We start from the raw sequence: 21,267 nt of genomic DNA, 5'->3' as shown, positions 1-21,267 counted from the left end.
CGACTTGTACATATGGAGAGAAATCACCTAATATTTTTATCACATATGAAATTTAAACATGAAATCTCACGAATTCTTTCTAATTCGACCACTAAATTACACCTTTAAATGCAATTTAGCCAACTTACTCTTATTATTAATGTTGTATTAAGGAATGCTTAAAATCAAAACGATAAATAACAAAAATTGTGAGGAGTGAAGCGTTACTCTTTTTTCTTTGTAATTATCTAATATTTTAAATGTATTAATCAAATTAATTCAGATTCACATCAAATAAACTTTTGAAATGAATTTTTATGAGTTTAAATCAGACATCTAATTAAAAATAAAATAAAAAATAATAATTTCAATGTTAATAACCTTTAAGGAAGACTTTATCTTACTCTATAATTTCACATAAACAAGTTTTCAAGAATACTATTGATTTAAAAGGAATTAATTTAATACTAGCATGGGATTCTATATGATAACATTGGCACTTCACGTGAAGCAACAAAATGTCATTTTCCTCAGAATCAAGACAAATTAATTTTGTCATATTCTCTAAACTAGTCCATGGACCCATAATTAAAGGCAAGGGGGAGAAGTAACCAAAAAAATAATTTTAATATGTTTATTTCCTTTTGTGTTCCGCTCAATATTTAATATTCATCTATTGTGATTTTAATATTCATATAGTAATCTCAATTAATTTAAATTTGTATTGTATAAATCCAATCAAAAGAGAAGTAATCCCAACGAAATATTAATAGTTGTTTTTAACAAATTATAATTATTGCAAAATATTTTATATTTACAAAAAATAAGAAAAAAATTAAGTCTATACTCTATTTTTTAATATTGATTTATATTATAGTTTATTGTTTTAATCAATAGAGTAAGAATTTTTAGGTAATTTCTCTCATTTTCAAGTTTGTTGAATAAAATTATATGAATCTGTATTATTGACAAATAATTTCGTAAATTTATTTTAGACACCATAATTATAAAAATACTATAATAATTAATGTTATTAAATGTCTTTGATGTTAAAAACAGATCATGTGGATTGAGGGAAATAGTAGGATTAATATGAATATGAACATGCAATTATTTAATGCAGAGTCGATTCAGTCATTATACAGTGGGAATTAAGAAAGTTAAAATTCTTATATCCTTAATTAGAAATTTTAAATTTGAGTTAGTGAAAATTAAAAAAAAATCAATTAAAAATATTGCCTTCACAAATGGACACCAAAGAAAAAGTTTGTCATTATAAATAGTGACACTTACTTGCACCATTTAATGAATTTAATGCATATAAATAAAAGTAAAAAAGAGATTGATAATTTTAAGCATCAAACATTAATTGCTCAAAATTTAATGAAAGAAAAAAGAAATTGTTCAAAAATATCAAATAAATTCATCACAAGATTACATAGATCCCATTTTGAAAGCAGCACTCTTAATAAAACTTCTTTTCACATTCAACACACGAATTCGAAACTCTAATTAAGAGTAATGAAATTCGAATCATTTTACTACGATCATTTTGTTTAAATTTTTTTCATCTTTTGAAGTTAAAACTTCATGTTTAGTTGAAATATTGGACCTCTTTTACTGTGGGTAAAAAATATATATTGATTGCCAGGAGCAGAATCGAATATAAAAGATTTAGATTATACGAGTTCAATCTTTAAAATTTGTAAGTATTGAACTCATGCATTATATCTCCAATTCAATCAACTTGATCAATTATAATACCATATTATCTTTTAAAAGGGGAGTTAAACAAATAAATTAACAGTAAACAAACTCACTAATCAACAGTAATAAGAAACACAACATTTTTGCAACCAAAAACAGCAGAAAATTAAACACTTTATAATTTTTTGAAGGAAGTGAGATTCCTAAAATTCTCCCATGGCTTATCCCAAACTTCCGCCAAGTATTTATAGCCGCTACGGCTACGACGACTGCCATCTGTGGTGGAGATGACCAGCCGGTAATTTGTTCCGGCAACGACTTGTGTTTCTCCTTTCACCACTCGTTTAAACACTAATTTGGATTTGGATTCCTTGTTGTGCTGATCCACTGCGAATTTCCCGATCTCCACCACCTGAACGTCGTTTGTGTCGGTTATAGGCCTCCAACCGCCGAGTAAACCACCTTTTCCTCCGCCGCCGAGTGCGGCGGAGATGTGGAGGAAGAGGGAAGAGATCATCACGGCGGAGAAGAGAGTTCCGGCAAGGAAACAGTTGAATTTGAGTGCCATTTTTAATTTTTTGGGGGGGTTTACGAGAGTTCAATGCAAATGTGTGAGAAGTTAAGAATATAGTGGTGCTGGTGGCTGGTGCACCTTATTAATGACATCTCTGCACGTGGAGAACTGACAGTAGTCATGAAACTATAATCAATTACTTATCAAAATATATCTTTCATAATGTGCAATTTACACTTTTTTTGGGTTTAAGAATGGTGTGGCACTCGACATGGATAATTAAAGAAATTAATTGAAAAAAAAGATAACGATAAAAAAAAAACTGAAGTATTTATTTTCTTTCGTGAGCTTTTTTATAATTATTAAGTGTTTATCTAAATTATCGTTGACTATTTATTAAAGCACGTTTTGAAATTAATGAATTAACTGTCACATAAAAGAAATTTTATGGGCAAAATTAAATTATCACACGCTCTTTTGACGATTATTTTCAAATACTTAATCTAATCAGTTTCATAATATGTTTTGACAAACATTAAATGATAATTCAATAAAAAAAATTAATATATATCTCACAAAAATAATAATATTAATACTTGATATATATTTTTGATCATTATCTAAATTTCTTAGTCAACCTTCACATGGATGATGGTTACATGTTACGGTTAGGTTCATGGATTCATGCTCACGGGTGGAGGTTTTATATTTGTCTTACTAAAGTTTACTTATATATTATCTCTTCTTTTTTTATCTATTCTAATACTTTTTTTTATATTCGAGCTCAACTGGAGCGTGAATTAAAAGTTCAAATAGAGATAAATCTAATTTTAATATCATGTAAAAATATGATACATGAATCTAACTCAATCTCAAAAATTAATTCATAAAAAGATATCCTTTTTCTTTAACTTGTCAAAAAAAAAAAAGGGAACTAGCAAGGGAAAAAATGGAAGAATGACAAGATATTCACTACTAATATGAAAATATCATGCATCTTAATCAGCTTTACCGACCAATAGGACTTTATCAATATTTTATTCATAATAAATTCTACTTATTTGATAAAAGATCTTTTATTGACATGAAATCAAATTATTGGCGAAAAATATCTGTAAAAATACGATGAAATTTAAAAATTCAAGAATACATTCGATTTAAAATAGATGCATTGATAAAGAGATTTGAAATTTAAAAAATACTCTTGGGATAAAGTAGGTTCGTCGATAAAAAAATGTATGCTTTTAGCCTCTTATTAATATTGATGATTGATGAAGAGAAAAACTTGTTTTCCTAAATCATTATGTTAATTTTTAGGAAAAGAATTATAGTTATAATAGCATTATATAATTTATTTTCTTCAAAGAAACCTTTTCCTACTAAGTCAAGCTTCTTTTTTCTTTTTATCATAGTATATTCGCAAATAAGGTTGGTTAAACACGAATTTATGGTGAAATGAATAGAATTTTTTCTTGATATTTTTAACTACAAATTTTGTGTTTGAGACCCGAGTATAAAAAATTCTAGGAGGCCAACTTTATACTTCCTCTGTCCCAATATATATATCATATTTTCACGTTTAGTTTGTTTCATTGTACGTCGAATCAAACGTCGCTGCATAAATTGAGAAGGAGAGAGTAATTGGTAATAAAATAATTTTACAAAAAAAAAAAAAAAAAAACTCAACTTTTCATATATTTGAATTCTTCATCCCCATTTTAAGTTTCTGAAAGTATTCCCTGAGATAATTTCATTTAAAGTCTCCCATAGACATGATGTTTTGTCTTAAGAAACCAGTAACATAAGGAACAAAAGCCTTCTGGAAATCATGAACAATTGTGCCAATGGATGAATGTCAAGTTTCAATAATTGGAAAGAAAAAGGCCTCTAGGGCTTTGGTACAATAGTAAAAGCACAATGCATGATATCGGGTTTGAACGCTATATCGAACGAAAACCTGATATTTACATGGAGAAGGATAGAGGTGGAGACCCATTATTCACCGATTTTCAAACCGTGTTCATCCAAAGTTTCTCGGTTACAACAATAACATACCCAGTATTGTCCCACAACATGGGATTTGGGGAGGGTATAGTGTACGCAAACCAAGTGAAAGCATACTGAGCAGTAACTACAAGAAAATAATTCGATAATCGAAGTACAAGAAACAACAGAAAGCAACAAAAATGAAAGGACAAGAAACTACTGGAGTAATACTAAGACTACTACATGTGTGGTTCTTGAGGCAGCATAAAGATACAAAAAGTCCAAAGAGAAATAAAGCCAAAGACAGCAACTTTGAAAACCTTTTAGTTGGAAGGTAAGTACAAGGATGCAAAACCATAACATGAAAGATCAAAATTTGATCAACAAAATTCTTTGGTTTCTCAAGATATCTCAGTTACTGGACATTCAATTAGAAAAACGATGATACCTATGCACGCGAAGAGAAAGAGAGAGAGAGAGAAAGAGAAAGAGAAAGAGACCTCATTGTTAATCAGTCATAGCCAAAGCTCAACTTTATTCAATGATACTCAATAAGTAAGAACCTAACTGCTAAAGTTAACTCCTCCACATCATTGAACAATCAATTGCAGCAAAATGTTATCCTTTTTTTTTTCCTCATTCTCAAAAAACTATCGGACAAGAAGGACAAAAATTACGAAAGAATGAAAACAAGAATAGTCTTGGTTTGACAATTCAAGCAACATCTTTGTTTATGTTGCCAGCCACTCTTTCTTGATGTCAAATGTGTAGTTGATCTCCAAATAGCACTTGTTATCATCATCAAGGAACTGAAACAAGAAAAAAAGGATTTTTTTTTCAATTAATACGCGTATAACAGCCTATAGAATGATGTCTATCTGACGCACAAGCTTAACATGATATATCATATTTGGAGAGTTATAAACTGTAAATACGGACATGGTAGTGATACAGATTGAGAAAGAATTTTTTGAAAGATTAGATTTACTTAGGCTGTATGAGAAATCTCAGAGATGTAGTATCTTCAAGAAATCTAAAATGCCTTCAACTTCAGGCTGTAGTTCTTGAACTCTTCAAGAAATGTCATTTGGTGTCTGTCAGATCCTGAAGTAGTGCATTTTTGGAGGATCTGACATAGGTGCGGAAGCATTTTTGGAGAGTCCGAGCAATATAGACTTTAGGTGCATGCTTGGATCTAAATGTTGCTTATGAACCAACCTAATAAATCTGTTTTTTGGCATTATCATATAGTGGCTCCACTCGATGAACCAACCTCTAGAATAATAAATTTATGTCCTATCCACAAAGATGAAAGGAAATGACAACTGGTACAACTGATTCTCCGATATGGGATAAAGTTAAGGCTTTAACTTATAAACAGTGAAATTTTAACGTGTTGCACTACGTAACTTGTCTTATTTTCCAAGTTACTAATTTCACTTTTTATGGAAGGTTACATGTAGTTATCATATAGAATTCATATACATTATCAGTGTGTAGAAGTTAAACTCTATTAGAGGACCATATGCGAGCAACTGCAGTCTCGATCAGTCCATAGTATTGAAGCACATAATATTCACCAGAAACAATAATAGCAGAAGATTTTCAGTTCTGGCGTACAGTATAGAGTATGAGGGCCAAGCCAAATAATAGACGAGAATATGTTCAGAGCATGTAAGGCAGAAGATAATCACCTTCGTCCTTGCTGAGTAAGATCCTCTTGCAAACATGCCAGAAGGGGTAGTATCCTCCGGCATTTCATGTGTATAAGGCTCCGATTGAGGACTGAAGGCCCCAATCATTTGTTTCGTGCTGTCAACTGAAATAGGTTTTGTGAAAAGAAAAAAGGCATTTGATCAGAAACATCTTAAATAGATGTCGCCACATTCACATGAGATGGAGACAGCAAAGTATAGGCTAGTACCTTTGAGACCAGTTTTCCATACTGTGTTTGTGTATTTGAGCCCTGTCACTATATTATTTGTGACTAGGAATGAGAATTTTAGGCTGTATTTGCTCCCTTCTTTCAGTGTAAACCATGGACTCTGGGGTTTCCCACGCTCGGGGATCGGGAGAACAATATCAGGTCTACCAGGTGACTTGATTTCAAGGCTCAAGATCTTCACGTCTGGATCCAGGGATTCTACAATTTTAAAATGGTGTATAAAATGTCAGAATTTCTGTCGAAATACTTCTTACATAGTCATCAAGACTTATGTAATCTCAAAATGCCCATGAAAAGTTCTCAGGTGTCGTTTTTGAAGAAAATTGACTGTACTAATAAGAGCTAAATTGTGCATAGATCTAGTGATTTTTTACCTTTACTACATTACATATTACAATTGACAGCCACTCAGAAGAAGCAGTTAAAAATCACCTTCCAGAAAGTAGTATCAGGACATATGATGGAAAAAAAAAAATCAGTGCTGTGAGCAGTGAGTTGAGAGAAAGAAACAGTATTAACACTATGTATAAATATTCAGTCATCTATACATATGCTTCCAAGGGGGGGGGGGGGGGTCCAGTATCGGAATTCTATCCGTCGCTACTGAAATTCATGATGACGGAAAAATCCATGTGGAAAAGGAACGCTCCTCACTTGAAGATCACACCAGAATTGTTATCTAGTTTGTTTCTATGACTCAAAAACCGAGACAGTAGCATTTACCAGCTCATTAGTCAAACTACAAATGTTCCAATGAAACAGAATCCAGGAAATCATTGTATTTTCTTAATTGTATGTGCATATACCTAAGTGGAATAGTTGAAGACACTACCTTACATTAAAGCCAATTAAAAGCTAGCAGATATTTCGCGAGAAGGATTTGAATTTGGAGCTTTTGCTCCTGGAAGAACAAAGTAGGAATGCGACAAACCACATAATTGTTCTTTAATATGACATTCCAAAATGTAATCAAATCAATCAAATATTCTGGTACCAAAATTTTCAAATAGCCTATACAGATCATCTGCATTTGTTTCGCTCTATTCAGATCCATTTCATTCTCATACTAAACATATTCCAAACTGAAATCAACCAAGAGAACTTAAACAATTATATTTTATCAGGCCTTATATGCGCTAAAACACAAATGTAGGGAAAAGAAGAGGACCATTACTAGAAGGTAGCATCCCCAAGATCACATTTCTATTTTCTGGACTTACGCAAACCCCATATCATACAATATGTTATTTCAACCTGTTAGTTATCGTCAGGGATAGTCATCCCCATCATAAACAAGAAAAGGAAAAGATCTCAAATTTCACATGCTAGTTCAGGAAAAAAAAACCTTAATTTCTATATATGGATTACTCTTTTTCTGTAATAGGAAATTCCACAAAGCTCATTCGTGAAGCAAATCGTGAAACAAAAAGAATGGTTACCTCCAACAGCATTGATATCCACACTTCCAAGAAGCTGCTCCTTCCATCTTCTCAAACTCTCATCATCCTAAAATTCCAAAAACATGAAAAGCATAACCACAAAAGAAGGGAAAAAGAACATTTGGTAAGACATAAAGATGCAATCTTTATAGGGGGAGCCACTCCGTCAAAAATACTTACAGTCGCTAGCCAATATACATATATTATACACTAATTACACATCTGTAGGCTACTTTTTTTTGGATGGACGTCTATTCAAGTTAATTTCCCATATATAAATGGGAAAAATGGGAAAGACAGAAAGATGCAATCTTTACAACACCAATAACTATCCCTTTAGTCCCAAGTCCCAACAAGTTGGGATTGGTTATATGAAGCTTGTTTGTATGGTTGTTAACTATTGTATTGTATTATGTCATTAATTTAAATTCATCGTTAGGAAGAGTCATTTATTGTAGCGAACGATTTGGTGTGATCACGTCGTTATCTTTTTTTTATTCTTATTTTGTCTTTACTTATTAGTTAATAATAGTAGTACTATTTTATCCTTTATCTTACTTTTTATATTATCTCTACCCCGTACACTACTTCTCTTGTAAATTCTATTTCAAATTGTTGATTGTTGATGTGTGACATTATGTAACAACAGAAAACGATACAATCTATCCAAACATTGTATACATTAAAACAATATAGTTATAACACAATACGATACATCATGAAAACAATATGTACAACCAGTAAGCTCACTCCATATCATTGTCATCCAAACATTGTATACATTAAAACAATACAATACCATATAATACAACACAATAAGATACATTATGAAACAATACGTAACAAGCAGTAAGCTCATTCCATATCATCACCATACTAATATTGTATACATTAAAACAATACAGTACCATATAATACAATATAATAAGATACATTATGAAACAATACGTAACAATCAATAAGCTCATTCCATATCATTGTCATGAAAACATTGTATACACTAAAACAATACGGTGCCATACACTACAACACATTAAGATACATTATGAAATAATACGTAACAATCAGTAAGCTCATTCCATATCATCGTCATACTAACACTATATGCATTAAAACAATATAGTACCATACAATACAATACAATACAATACAATACAATAAGATACATTATGAAATAATACATAACCACCAATAAGTTCATTCCATATCATTGTCATACGAAATATGCAATCTTTAAATAAGGAAAAAAAATAAGAATTTCAGAGAAGAAAAAAAACACCTTATCCTTCTCAAATTGTTCTTTGAGAGTGCATTGTGGCCCCAACTCAATCTTATTATTAGTTTCATCTTCTTCCTCATCCTCAGTAGTGTAAAGGGAACTCTCACTCATTTGCCTGCTAACAATTTTCTCACCATGCTCATGCTCAATCTCAGAATCAGATTCAGCAATTGGAGTTGCAGTTCCCCCTTTACCCTCCTTATTAGAATGCATAGCTGCTAATTCTTCTTCTTTTTTTTTGGAATTTTAAACAAACCCCAACAGACAAAATTCCAAAAAGGACAATTCTTGACAAGAAAAAGAACAAAAAGGGGCTAACTAGTTTTGTTCAATCAGAACATCAAGAAAAGCCCAAAACTCAGAGACCCAAAAATAAAGAATCTCTTTTTACTGAAAAACAAGAAAATGGGGTCATAGAAAAATGGTTAGGATGAGTAAAAATGAACAAAAAAAAGAATCCCAAGAAAGGATAATGCAAGTAAGAAGAAAAAGACAAGAAGAAGAAAAAAAAACAATAGATGAAAAACAGAGAGAGGGAGAGAAATATGGAGAAATAATTGGGGGTAATGTGGTGATCCGAAAATTGTTGAGGATTAAATTGAAGGAAATGAGAAATAATAAAAGGGAGAGAAAGAAGGAGAAAGGGAATGGTGGTGAGTTCATGAAGGTTTTTTTTCTTTTTTCCATGAAGGGAAAAAAAATACTTTATGATGAGAGTTTAGGATTTGGTGGATGATAAGAACCTCCCTTTTGACTTCTTCATATTGAAGAATAAATAATGTCATATTGAAGAATAAATAATGTCATTACGATTTTAATTTATTTTTCTAATTTTTGACTTACTTAATACAGAATTTAAGAAATTTGAAAAGGGTTTTGGATCGTATGATCTTAAACATGTCATGTAAAAAGCAAGACGTTTCAATTTGTTTATCAGGTTTTTGACTTAACACGGAATTTAAGAAATTTAAGAAGATTTTTGGATAGTATAATCTTAAATATGTCATGTGCAAAGTCATAAGTTTCAATTTGTTTGTTTGATTTTTGATTTGTTTGATACGGAGTTTAAGAAATTAAATAAGATTTTTAGATTGTATTGTCTTGTGTAAGGTCAAAAGTTTGAATTTGTTTGTCTGATTTTGATTTACTTGACATGGAATTTAAGAAATTTTTTGGATATGCTCTTATACATGTCATATGGATAGTCAGAAATTTTAGTTTGTTTGTGTGATTTTGACTTACTTGACACAGTTTAAGAAATTAAAAAAGTTTTTTAAATCGTGTAGTTTTAAGCATGTCATGTGGAAAGTCAAAAGTTTCAATTTATTTGTCTGATTTTGATTTACTTAATATGGAGCTTAAGAAATTAAAGAAGATTTTTAGATCGTAGAGTCTTACACATGTGAAGTGAAAAGTCATATATAAAAGTTTCCAAAATGAAAAAGATTTTTTTAAAAAAAATTGGTTAAAAAAGAAAGTAAGACAAATAAGTTGAAATGGATGAAGAGACAATAAGCTTACACATTTCAGAATAAAATAAAAAATTACTCCCTTGGTTTAATTTATATGTATGGTTTTGATTTGACATAGAATTTAATGAAACAAAGAAAATTTTAAATTTGTGTCATCATGTAGGATGTATCAAAAATATATTTTAATCTTGCGGTCTCAAATATGTCATGTGAAGAAGTTAAAATTTAAAAGTTGTCGAAAAAGAGACATTTCCTTTTAAAAGAACTGGAAAAAAATGTGAGACAAATAATTTAAAACGAAGGGAGTATCAATTTTAATTGAATTGTCTCGATCTCAAATACAACCTTATGAAGTATCTTAATCATCAATTATTTTTTAAAACTATGTTTATGTTCAAACATAATTTTGAATGAACGTGTACCCAAAATAACTCTTTTCCCATCTTACATACTGTCCAAGTGCTTACTTGATTAATTTTTTAACTTTATAAGGCATGATACAAAGCATATTGGTACTTGACACAACTTAATAACTTCCAAAAAGGCACATATAATTATAATATAAAGTTTGGAGGTTTTAATCCAAAATATTAAGAGTTTGGTGTGCTTCAAAAGAGCATGCAAAATAACACCTCAAGATCTATAATGTACTCACTTGGATATTTCAATAGTGTAGGACAAAAATCAAGTCAAGAAAATAACCAAAAGATTAAAAGGAATAAAATGAATTAAATTGCCAAAAATGAGGCACAAAACACGAAATATACATCGAAATCTCAAAAAAGAAGTGTGAGATTCATTGTGAACGTGAAGGAAAGAAGACATTTAGGAAATTGTTATCTTTATTAATTAGTTTAGCTCAACTATAAATAGTCATTTCAAAGGTTTAGTTTAATCTCTGTAAGTTATGAACCTTTCTTCAATTGCTTCTAGTTAGATCATTTTTGTACGAAAGTAATTTCATTATGTTTGAGTGTTAATCTAATTAGTTTCAAGTTAATTTGTTACTAGGGGTTAGCTAGTGATATTCTTTATTAGATTTGATCCTTTATTAGATTATTTTTTTGAAAAATATACATTGATACTATTGGTTATCGTTATAACTTTAGCTTCAATTTGCTTAAATCTCATAAGTTAGATGTTATACTATTCAAAACTTCATAAGTTTTATGTTTTTTTAAGAAGATTTGAAGTACATAGTTTAATATTTATGGAGCTTTTTTATTACAATTTAAAAATTTCTTTTCAGCAAATTAAAAATCTTACGAAAAAATGTTAGACGACAATCTGAATTTTTATAAACATAGCAAATGTCAGACGACAATTTGATGTTTTGTCTGTAAGGTTGAACAACATATAAATGTTAGGCGATAATTTGATGTTTTATCTGTAATGTTGAAGAACATATAACCAGACACTAAACTTAAATCTAACATCGTCTGAGAGAGTGATTTCTTAAGGATTGTATTTGCACAAATTTTAAAAATAAGGACAAAATCTAAAAGGTGACATTTGAGAAATCAGCCCATATATCCGACTATGGCCCATTAAGGTTCATAAATCCAAATATTAGCCCAATTACGAAGAACAAACTATACAAAAATGGTTAGGATTGTTATAAAACAAATTAAACTTAGCAAATTAATAAGAGATAGTACGAGAAAGAGAGAATGGAGAGAATTTTAATGTATTTCGTGTGTTTTCTTACACACTGCAAATGACTATTTATAGCCAAAATGCAACTGAAGATAAGGGATAAAGAAAGGATAAGCAACAAAGTGGAGCCCATTATATTGAGCATCCACTAAGTATAATATAATAGTCCCTCTTGAATGTCCATTTAAAGAAAAATCTTAGTGAAAGAACAAATATATATACTTATCCTGAACACCTATAGGTGGTGTGCCTTGTTAAAACCTTACTAGAAAAAACTCAGTGGAAAAAAGCTTAGTGAAGGAAAACGAGTACACACATCTGGTAATACGCCTTGAATGTTGCCTCATTAAAAATCTTATCAGAAAAACCTAGTGAGACAAAACCTTGATTAAGGAAAAAAGAGTACAACGCGTATTTTACTCCCCCTGATGAAAACTTCATTTGATATTTTAGAGACGACGCATTCCAATCTTATATCTTAGCTTCTCAAAAGTTGATGTTGGTAATGCCTTTGTGAATAAATCTTCAAGATTATCACTCGAACAAACTTGTTATATATCAATATCACCATTCTTTTGGTGATCATGTATGATGAATAATTTTGGTGAAATATGTTTTGTTCTTGTCTCCTTTTATGAAGCCACATTTCAATTGATCTATGCACGCGACATTGTCTTCTAATATAACTATGGGTAATTTGACATCATTTTTCAAGCCGCATCTTTCTTTGATGAACTGTATCATCGATCTCAACCACACACATTCTCTATTTGCTTCATGAATTGATATTAATTCAGCATGATTTGAAGAAGTAGCAACAATAGATTTCTTTGTAGATTGTCATGATATAGCAGTTCCTCCATATGTAAATAGATAGGCTATCTGAGATCGAAATTTATGTGGGTCTAATTAATAACCTGCATCTGCATAACCAATAAAGTCTGCATAACCTTTGTTAGTATAAAACAAACTCATATCAATGGTACCCTTTAGGTATCGCAAAATATGTTTGATATCGTTTCAATGTCTCCGCGTTGGGGATGAACTATACTTTACCAGCAAATTAACAGAAAATATTATATCAGGCCTGGTTGCATTAGCAAGATACATAAGTGCATCAATAGCACTGAGATATAGTGTTTTAGGACCAAAAAATTCTCCATTCTCTTTTGGAGGTCGAAATGGATCTTTGTCCACTTTAAGTGATTGAACAACCATTGGAGTATTTAATGGATGTGTTTTGTCCATGTAAAATTATTTTAAGATTTTTTCAGTGTAGGTAAATTGGTGGACAAAAACTTCGTCTGCTAAATGTTCAATTTACAGACCCAAATAAAGTTTTGTCTTTCCAAGATCTTTCATCTCAAATTCTTTCTTTAGATATTTAATCGCCTTTTGGACCTCTTCAGGGTTCCAATGAGATTTATGTCATAAACATAAACAACGAGTATAACAAATTCTGATTCCGTTTTCTTAATAAAAACACATGGACAAATGACATTATTTATATAACCTTCATTTATCAAGTACTCACTAAGGCGATTATACCAAATACGCCCTGATTGTTTTAGAACGTATAATGATCTTTGCAATTTGACTGAGTACATCTCCCGAGACTTAGTACATGCTTAGGCAATTTTAATCCTTCTGGAATTTTTATGTAAATTCATTATCAAGTGAACCATAAAGGTAAGATATAACTATATTCATTAGATATATTTCAAGATTTTTATGTACAGCTAGACTAATGAGATATCAAAAAATTATTCCATCCATTACAGGTGAATATGTTTCTTCATAGTTGACTTCGGGTCTTTAAGAGAATCCTTGTGCAGTAAGGCTTGCCTTGTATCTTACAATTTCATTTTTCTCATTTCATTTTCGCACAAAAATCCATTTATAGCCAACTGATTTTACACCTTCAGGAGCTTGGACTACAGGTCCAAAAACTTTATGTTTAGTAAGTGAGTCTAATTCTAATTAAATTATTTTTTTGCCATTCTGGCCAATCACATCTACGTCGATATTTTTTTACGGATTTAGGCTCAAGACTTTCACTATCTTTCATGAGGTTAAGTGTAACATTATATGCAAAAACATTATCCATCGTAATTTTCGATCGATCTAAATAAATCTCATCACTGGTAGAACTAATTGAAAATTCTTCATTCACTTGAGTCTCGGGTTCACTGATTTCTTCAGGAATATCAGGATTACTCAAATCATGACCTTCTTCAAGAGGTTCTTTTGTAGTATCATCTTTATTATTTCTCACGCTTCTTTTTCTATGACTTTTATCCTTTGAGCTCAATGGTCTACCATGCTTTAGGCGTGTTTGAAATTCAGAAGCTATGATACTAGTAGATGATATTTTTGGGACATCAATCCAGATAGGCATATTCACTGCGGGGATATGTGACTTAGTTATTCGTTTCAAATCAGGGAGTGACAAAGAACCAACGGACCGACTATCTTTCTTGCTGGTTATAGTTTGCCTGATTCACTTCAGAAAGTGGCAAAGAACCAACGGACTGACTATCATGATTTTTCATTAACAGTTCATTGTGGCGTTCAACAATAAGAATGTGAGAAAATAATTCAGAATATTTTTTAAAAGCCTTTTTGCGATATTGCTGCTGCAGGAGCATATTTACGGGTGGAAATATGGAGTATGTTTTTTCAAGTTTGTCTTGCTCAGTGATTTCTTCTCCGCATAAATTTAACTGTGCTATAATTCTAAATAAGGAAAAATTATATTCAGTTATATTTTTAAAATCCATTAATCTCAGATTAAACCAATCATGACATGCTTGTGGAAGGATGACCAACTTCAGGTGGTCATATCTTTATTTTAGATTTTTCACAGTTTAAGGGGGTCTTTTAATGTGAGGTACTATAATTTTAACCTCTCGTCAAGATGGTAGCAGAGAAATATCATAGCTTTGGCACGGTATTGACTAGATGTCATATTGTCATCTTTGATAGTGTCTGCCAAGCTCATCGATTCTAGGTGTATTTCAGCATCTAGTACCCATGATGAGTAGCATTTTCCAGATATATCAAGAGCAACAAATTCAAATTTAGAGATATTAGACATTTTAAGAAAATAATATTTTTACCCTTTTGTTATCTTCTTAAAATAGCTCAAAGTGATGAAGGCTCGTGTTGATAACATGTTATAAAATAAACTAAACTTAGCAAATTAATAAGAAATAGTACGATAAAGAGAGAATGGAGAGAATTTCAATGTATTTCGTGTATTTACTTACACATTGCAAATGACTATTTATAGCCAAAATGCAGCTGAAGATAAAATAAAGAAATGATAAGCAACAAAGTGGGGCCCATTATATGGAGCATCCACTGAGTATAATGTAATAAGGACATTATTTTTTGTGAATTATAAAAATAACTCTTTAAGACGCAGGGGCAGAGCCACATGGAGGTTAAGGGGTTCATCTGAACCCCCTTCATAAAAAATTATACTATTTATATATGATTAAAATAATTTTTTATGTATAATTATTAGATGTCTAACCCTCTTCAGCTATTTCGTGTGTCTACTTCTTCATATATTGAACCTCCTTATTGACAAGCCTGGCTACGCCTCTGTTAAGACGGAGGAAATATTGTAAATAACTCTAAAAAATACGTGTAATTTTATCAATACAATAGAAGAATGATTAATACAAAATCTTATCCGTCCATCATAACTTGTACACAATTGAGTAGCAACATGTAATATTTGCTTACGAGGCAAAAATGTATCCATTTGAGAAGGTTCACTATCTATGACTTATTAAAATGTCGCAAACTTCAGCATCATACACAAAACAAATAGGTAATTTGGCATAATACATAAATGTGCATTTTTATTTGGTCTCAACTGATATCTATATCCTCTAACTTTTGATGTGCGCGGGCAAAGATTTAAATTTGTATAAAATTGAATAAATAGAGTTATAATTTCTTCTTCCACCATTAGAAAGATGGACAGATACGAGAGAAGAGGAAACAAGGGCCAAATCTATTACTAATTTAGTTGTTGGTGCAACGCTGAAATATCTATTGATATCAAAATATAGAGCTATAATGTTGTTTATACCAAAGGTCTTTTTTATACAAATACATTCATCCAACATGACAATTTTATATCCTATGTGGCATCCTATATGTATTATGCCACATAGAAAGCGTGTGTCTGCTTGTATAATTTTATACAAGTTTAAGTGTCTATTTGTACACCCAAAACAGTGGCAGTTTTAGGATTTTCACTTAGGGATTCAATTTTTTGGGATTAAATCCACTATTCCAGCAATTTTTAAAAAGTTAATAGTGAAAATTGGGTTGCACTAGCAATTGTCTCCAAATTTAAATGAAAAGAAATAATAGAAGCTAAAAATGTAATACTCACAATATATGTTAGCTAAATCCAAGTTAAAAGACATATTCACGTATTATCTCAAACAAATCTATACCCGCAACTTATGCACAACATACTTTTCTCCCAACGGATTTTCTTAGGTCAAAAATTCAAGACGATCTCAGGGCTCGGGCCATTCTTGCAAATTTTACCAGGCTTCACTATATACACCAACTATGGCCCATTAAGGTTCATGAATCCCAATTATCAGCCCAATAACGAAAACATCTTTCTATTCTACAAAAAATCCCAAATTAGCTGAGCAAAGATCCGAAGAGAGAAATTCCAATCACAAATTCAATCGAAAGAGAAAGAGAGATCTATCGAAAGGCGAAAATGGCGGAAGATTTGGTATTGGATACAGCCATTAGAGATTGGGTATTGATTCCACTATCAGTGGTTATGGTTCTAATTGGAATACTTCGTTACTTTGTCTCAAAGCTTATGAAGGGTTCTTCTCAAGTACCTGATCCTAAAATCGTCAAAGAAGGGTTCTTTTCTAAACTCTTTATATTGGGTTTTAAGGAATTTTAGTTTTTTTTTTTCTTCTCCTGATTTTTTTTATTTTTTTTTGATTTCAGGCAAGTGATAATCAGGGCAAGGAATTTGAGAGCTGGGGCTAATTATATTCCAGCTAAATCATTTCGTTCAAGGAAAGCTTACTACAGCAATGAGGTTTGATGTTTCTTTTGTTACAACTTTGTATTTAACGAAATATTTCTTGTTTATTTGCTAGTTTATATATTTATATAAACCTGATTGTAGCTAGTATATGAGATGAAAAAAAAGGTTTATGTACTTTTAAATGTGATTGATGCTTAATTTCTACTATGTTTTACTGTATGAGTAGTTGGATTTCCTAATCAAACTTGAATAAAGGGTTGATAGGTTTGTTTATCTTAAAATGAATAAAGCATGAATAGATGGTGTTGAGCTGACAAGGCTAGATTGACAGCTAGATATAGGGAAAACATTTGCTTCAGGTTGCTAAACACCATTCGTGGTATTCTTGCCGAGATAATTGATGGGGTGAGAAGAATTTTTTTAAGTGGATGATGAGTCAGAAGACTTGAAACTTTTACGACTTAGTGGAAGACACGGGGTGGGTGGAGAGAGATACATAGATCTGAAAAGAGCAGTAAAGGAGGGTGCTGGTAAAAACTGGAGCAAGATGGGTTGGTGCAAGTAATCCAGTGCTCCTTAAATGCATAGATGTAATAGTCAATACTCCCTCTCTTCTAATCTGATTAATTTAGTTTGACTAGTGTATAAATGATGAGTAAAGCTTGAATTATAGTGTTTTCAGAGGAAAAATAGGTTTAGTTACTTTTGATTGTGATTGTTGCTTAATTTCTACTATGCTTTACGGAACGAGCAGTTGGATTTCTTAATCAAACTTGAATAAAGGGTTGAAGGGTTTTAGTTTTCTTAAAATGAATAAAACATAAACAGATCAAAGATATAATGGTGGCGAGGTGTCAGAGATAATTGATGGGTGAAAAAAAATCTTAGTCTTGATGAATAAGAAGTCTTGAAACTTTTATGACTTAGTGAAAGTAGCGGGTGTGGGAGGAAAGAGATACAATTGTATGAAAAGAGTAGTAAAGCAGGGTGCTGATAAACGCTGGAGCAAGATGGTTGGTGCAAGCAATCCAGTGCCCTTTTGATTTTTGGGATACGGAATTGGACATGAGAAGATCACAAGGCTTTGGTGCTATTGCATGTGTTACAGGATCCTCCTTAAATGCATAGATGTAATAATCACAACCCATTCTCTGCTAATCTGATTGTTTTAGTTTGACTTGTACCTAAAACAAGACCGAAGCTTGAATTATAGTATTTTAGGAGGAAAATCGATCAAAAACCTTTTATATGAAGGCCACCTTTTTTACTAGTTTGAGAGGTTATCAGGATAAAAGTGGGTTCTGCTTGATTTTTGAGGTAGTATGATATTTTACTACTGATGATTAGTTGATGAGAGAGATTCTAAGTAACACCATTTTGGGAGGATTCAGCCTTTTGTTGTTTGATAGAGTGTTTCAAGCTTCCTTTACTACACTTACCTCTTGGGGGCCTAATAGTTAAGATGCAGCAGAGTTGTACAACAAGGAGGTTAAATAGTTGGATTACTAGTGAACACTAGCTAATTACCGCTAAGAATGATGAAAAGGTACTTTAAGTGAAGAATGAAGAAGCTAGTAACGGTTGATTGGTGGAGTGAAGGTGAAGATGATACAGAAAGTTCAACTAAAGTGACCACAAGCATATCTACGTTCAAGACTGAAATTTATTTGGTTGAATTTGAATGTCTTTTGTAATTGATGCAAAGAGACTGGTAGAAACACTGTTGCATACACAAATTTTGAAATAATAGGGGGGACATAGTTTGTATATGAGTAGAATTTTTTATTTATATATGTGGACTTCTTTATTATAATCTATTCAAAGTAGTTACTAAAATACATATAGGTATTTACACCATCAATTTAAATTGTTGTAAGCTACTAAAAGAAAATCGTTCAGCATCACCTATCAAAAAGAACATCAACATCTATGCAATACATAAATATATTGATAGATGCTTCTCATACTTCTCATTTCAAGGGATTCGAAGGGGTTGCTCAAATAAGGGAACTAAAGATTCAACTTTTTCTTAAGCTGACCATACTTTCAATTAATTTTGTTGGTGTCCCATTGGATGACATGAACAATTGTGCTTTAAGAAGTAAATGAAAAATTAGGAACTGGCCTCGAAGTGTCACAGTGATGTATATTATTTGTGTCCAGCTTGAATAACTAAATAGGTCAGTGATTACATGGTACTAGCTGTAAGAACATGTTGTTTAGTTTGAATCCATTGATGGAAGGCCTTAGGTTTCTTAGGAACAAATAGTTTACAAATATTACACATGCCAATGCAGGAAAATGGATTACTCCATGTTCCCAAGGGCCAAGCTCAGAATCCACAGGCGCAAATGTTCTCTGACCCAAACATGGCTATGGATATGATGAAGAAGAATTTGTCAATGATAATCCCTCAGGTATTATATTTCACAATAATCGATTGATTGTTGATGATATATAATAATTTGTGAATCTAACTACTTTCTTGCGTATTCTTCATCTTGCCAGACTCTTACATTTGCATGGGTCAACTTCTTCTTCTCTGGGTTTGTAGCAGGTATTCCTTTTCCCAAGATTTGAATTCCTTATTTTCTTTGTCAATATTAAAATCTCGGTTGCATAGTGCGTTCTTATCTTGTACATAAACCTTTATATTATATTTTCCTTCTTGTATTCGCTCACATAAATTCGGGTGTTGCATTTTCCAGCAAAGATACCTTTTCCATTAACTCAGAGGTTCAGGGCCATGTTGCAAAATGGCATTGATCTAAGCACAGTTGATGTCAGTTACGTCAGCAGTCGTTCATGGTAAACATTAGCACTCGTGACTTAATTTTGATCTTCTAAAGTACTAGTGTTTTTAAGCTATGTTCCATAATAGGCAATGCCCTGTATCTTAATACTTTCTATGAAACTGCTCAGGTATTTTCTCAATCTGTTCGGATTAAGGGGTTTGTTCAGCCTCATTCTCGGAGAAGAAAATGGTCAGTAGTTTTTGTAGAAGTTTGTGTAATTTCTTTTGTTGTAAGTAGATGTCAAGACTTGGCCAATAATTTCTGTTTTTAATGTATATTGAGAAGTTTTAATTCCAGAGAACCATTCACTTGGTTTTATTTTTCCCAATCTGAACTATTTATATCAATATTTGACGCAGCAACTGATGATACTCAACGTATGATGCAAATGAGCGGATTTGGTATGGACCCCAGCAAGGTAAAATTCTCTTAGGCTACATGCTTTTAATCAAATTTCTCTGTTGATATTCTACACACATTATATTAATCAAGACCAAACTAACATTAATTTTTTTACCTTAAAATGTTAGCATTTGTGCTTGGTTCTTAAATAATTCCCTTTGGGACCAAGAAGTATTTAGTTCGTAACAGCCCTTCTTCGTCCTTAGTTTTTTCCCGTTGCATTTTCTCTGCCACCGTGGAACTAGTTTCCTTTTGATCAAGTAGTAAAGGAAATAGTTGGTCGGTGGAGAAGGAAAGGGGGCGTCCTTTTGGCTTGAACTCGTTATTATGGAGACATTGGACCAGACAAAATCTTGAATCTATCCTTACATGTGTAGTTTCACTGAGTAGCACCTTGGCTAATGGATATTAGGCTGATATCTATTTGAAATCAATTATAGATAAGCAGGACCAAGAAAAATAATTATTCACTGAGTAGCACCTTGGCTAATGGATATTAGGCTGATATCTATTTGAAATCAATTATAGCTAAGCAGGACCAAGAAAAATAATTATTCGACACTGTCTGTTTTGTGAACAAATTGCACTTGTAGTATTCTATCTTGCTCTGCGTTGATAGATGTTAATTTTCTTCTGCAGACTTTGGGAGCAGAAAAGGACGGATTAGACATTGTTCAGCATGAGTGGGTGCTACCTAAATTCGAGCAGCGAGCTGAATCAGTCTTGCGGAAACTTGTGAAATGAGGATAATCTTTGCATTATTTCGTATTTGGATATGCAGCACTTTGCTTGCTGATCGAGCTTCTTCTTGATGCATATGGTCATCGTTCCCCAAGACTGGGATATATTGTTCAAAAGTCAAGATGCTTGTCATAGTAACTTTTGTTTTCTCTTGACCAAAGTTAGTGAATTTGTTGCCACTTTTCATGTAGTAATAGTTTTGAAATTTCTCATACTCTGTAATTTTGGATGCAAGTTAGTAACTGTAAGCTTTGATGAATTAACCATTTTGTTTGTGATTTATGATATTTTCCTACTAGAGACCA

The 21,267-nt window shown here is 31.8% G+C and overlaps 3 protein-coding genes across 3 annotated transcripts; 1 reads left to right on the top strand and 2 right to left on the bottom strand.

The window, feature by feature from the left end:
• Positions 1-1,726: 1,726 nt before the first annotated feature.
• LOC129878453 (cysteine proteinase inhibitor 1-like) lies at positions 1,727-2,360 on the bottom strand. The gene has a single exon (XM_055953461.1). It carries the CDS (start codon positions 2,252-2,254, stop codon positions 1,862-1,864), a length of 393 nt encoding a protein of 130 aa, XP_055809436.1. The 5' UTR covers positions 2,255-2,360; the 3' UTR covers positions 1,727-1,861.
• Positions 2,361-4,670: 2,310 nt separating this feature from the next.
• On the bottom strand, positions 4,671-9,541 carry LOC129880986 (rho GDP-dissociation inhibitor 1-like). The gene is made up of 5 exons (XM_055955269.1): positions 8,850-9,541; positions 7,571-7,637; positions 6,111-6,329; positions 5,881-6,005; positions 4,671-4,995 (listed from the first exon to the last, which is right to left on the bottom strand). Exons 1-5 carry the CDS (start codon positions 9,060-9,062, stop codon positions 4,918-4,920), a joined length of 702 nt encoding a protein of 233 aa, XP_055811244.1. The 5' UTR covers positions 9,063-9,541; the 3' UTR covers positions 4,671-4,917.
• Positions 9,542-16,615: 7,074 nt separating this feature from the next.
• On the top strand, positions 16,616-21,267 carry LOC129880985 (uncharacterized). The gene is made up of 8 exons (XM_055955268.1): positions 16,616-16,891; positions 16,982-17,075; positions 19,322-19,441; positions 19,533-19,581; positions 19,733-19,832; positions 19,947-20,008; positions 20,179-20,237; positions 20,861-21,267. Exons 1-8 carry the CDS (start codon positions 16,737-16,739, stop codon positions 20,963-20,965), a joined length of 744 nt encoding a protein of 247 aa, XP_055811243.1. The 5' UTR covers positions 16,616-16,736; the 3' UTR covers positions 20,966-21,267.

The sequence above is a fragment of the Solanum dulcamara genome, chromosome 2 (assembly GCF_947179165.1).
Source record: "Solanum dulcamara chromosome 2, daSolDulc1.2, whole genome shotgun sequence".
Taxonomy (NCBI): domain Eukaryota; kingdom Viridiplantae; phylum Streptophyta; class Magnoliopsida; order Solanales; family Solanaceae; genus Solanum; species Solanum dulcamara.
This window is presented reverse-complemented; position numbering and strand designations above follow the sequence as displayed.

Coding starts and splice junctions, on each gene's coding strand:
- LOC129880985 (XM_055955268.1), top strand. CDS start 16,737: ATGGCGGAAGATTTGGTATTGGATACAGCCATTAGAGATTGGGTATTG. Junction 19,582..19,732: donor CTTCTCTGGGTTTGTAGCAG/GTATTCCTTTTC, acceptor TGCATTTTCCAG/CAAAGATACCTTTTCCATTA. Junction 20,009..20,178: donor CATTCTCGGAGAAGAAAATG/GTCAGTAGTTTT, acceptor TATTTGACGCAG/CAACTGATGATACTCAACGT.
- LOC129880986 (XM_055955269.1), bottom strand. CDS start 9,062: ATGCATTCTAATAAGGAGGGTAAAGGGGGAACTGCAACTCCAATTGCT. Junction 6,330..7,570: donor GGATATCAATGCTGTTGGAG/GTAACCATTCTT, acceptor TTAAAATTGTAG/AATCCCTGGATCCAGACGTG. Junction 4,996..5,880: donor CTTACTCAGCAAGGACGAAG/GTGATTATCTTC, acceptor TTCTTGTTTCAG/TTCCTTGATGATGATAACAA.
- LOC129878453 (XM_055953461.1), bottom strand. CDS start 2,254: ATGGCACTCAAATTCAACTGTTTCCTTGCCGGAACTCTCTTCTCCGCC.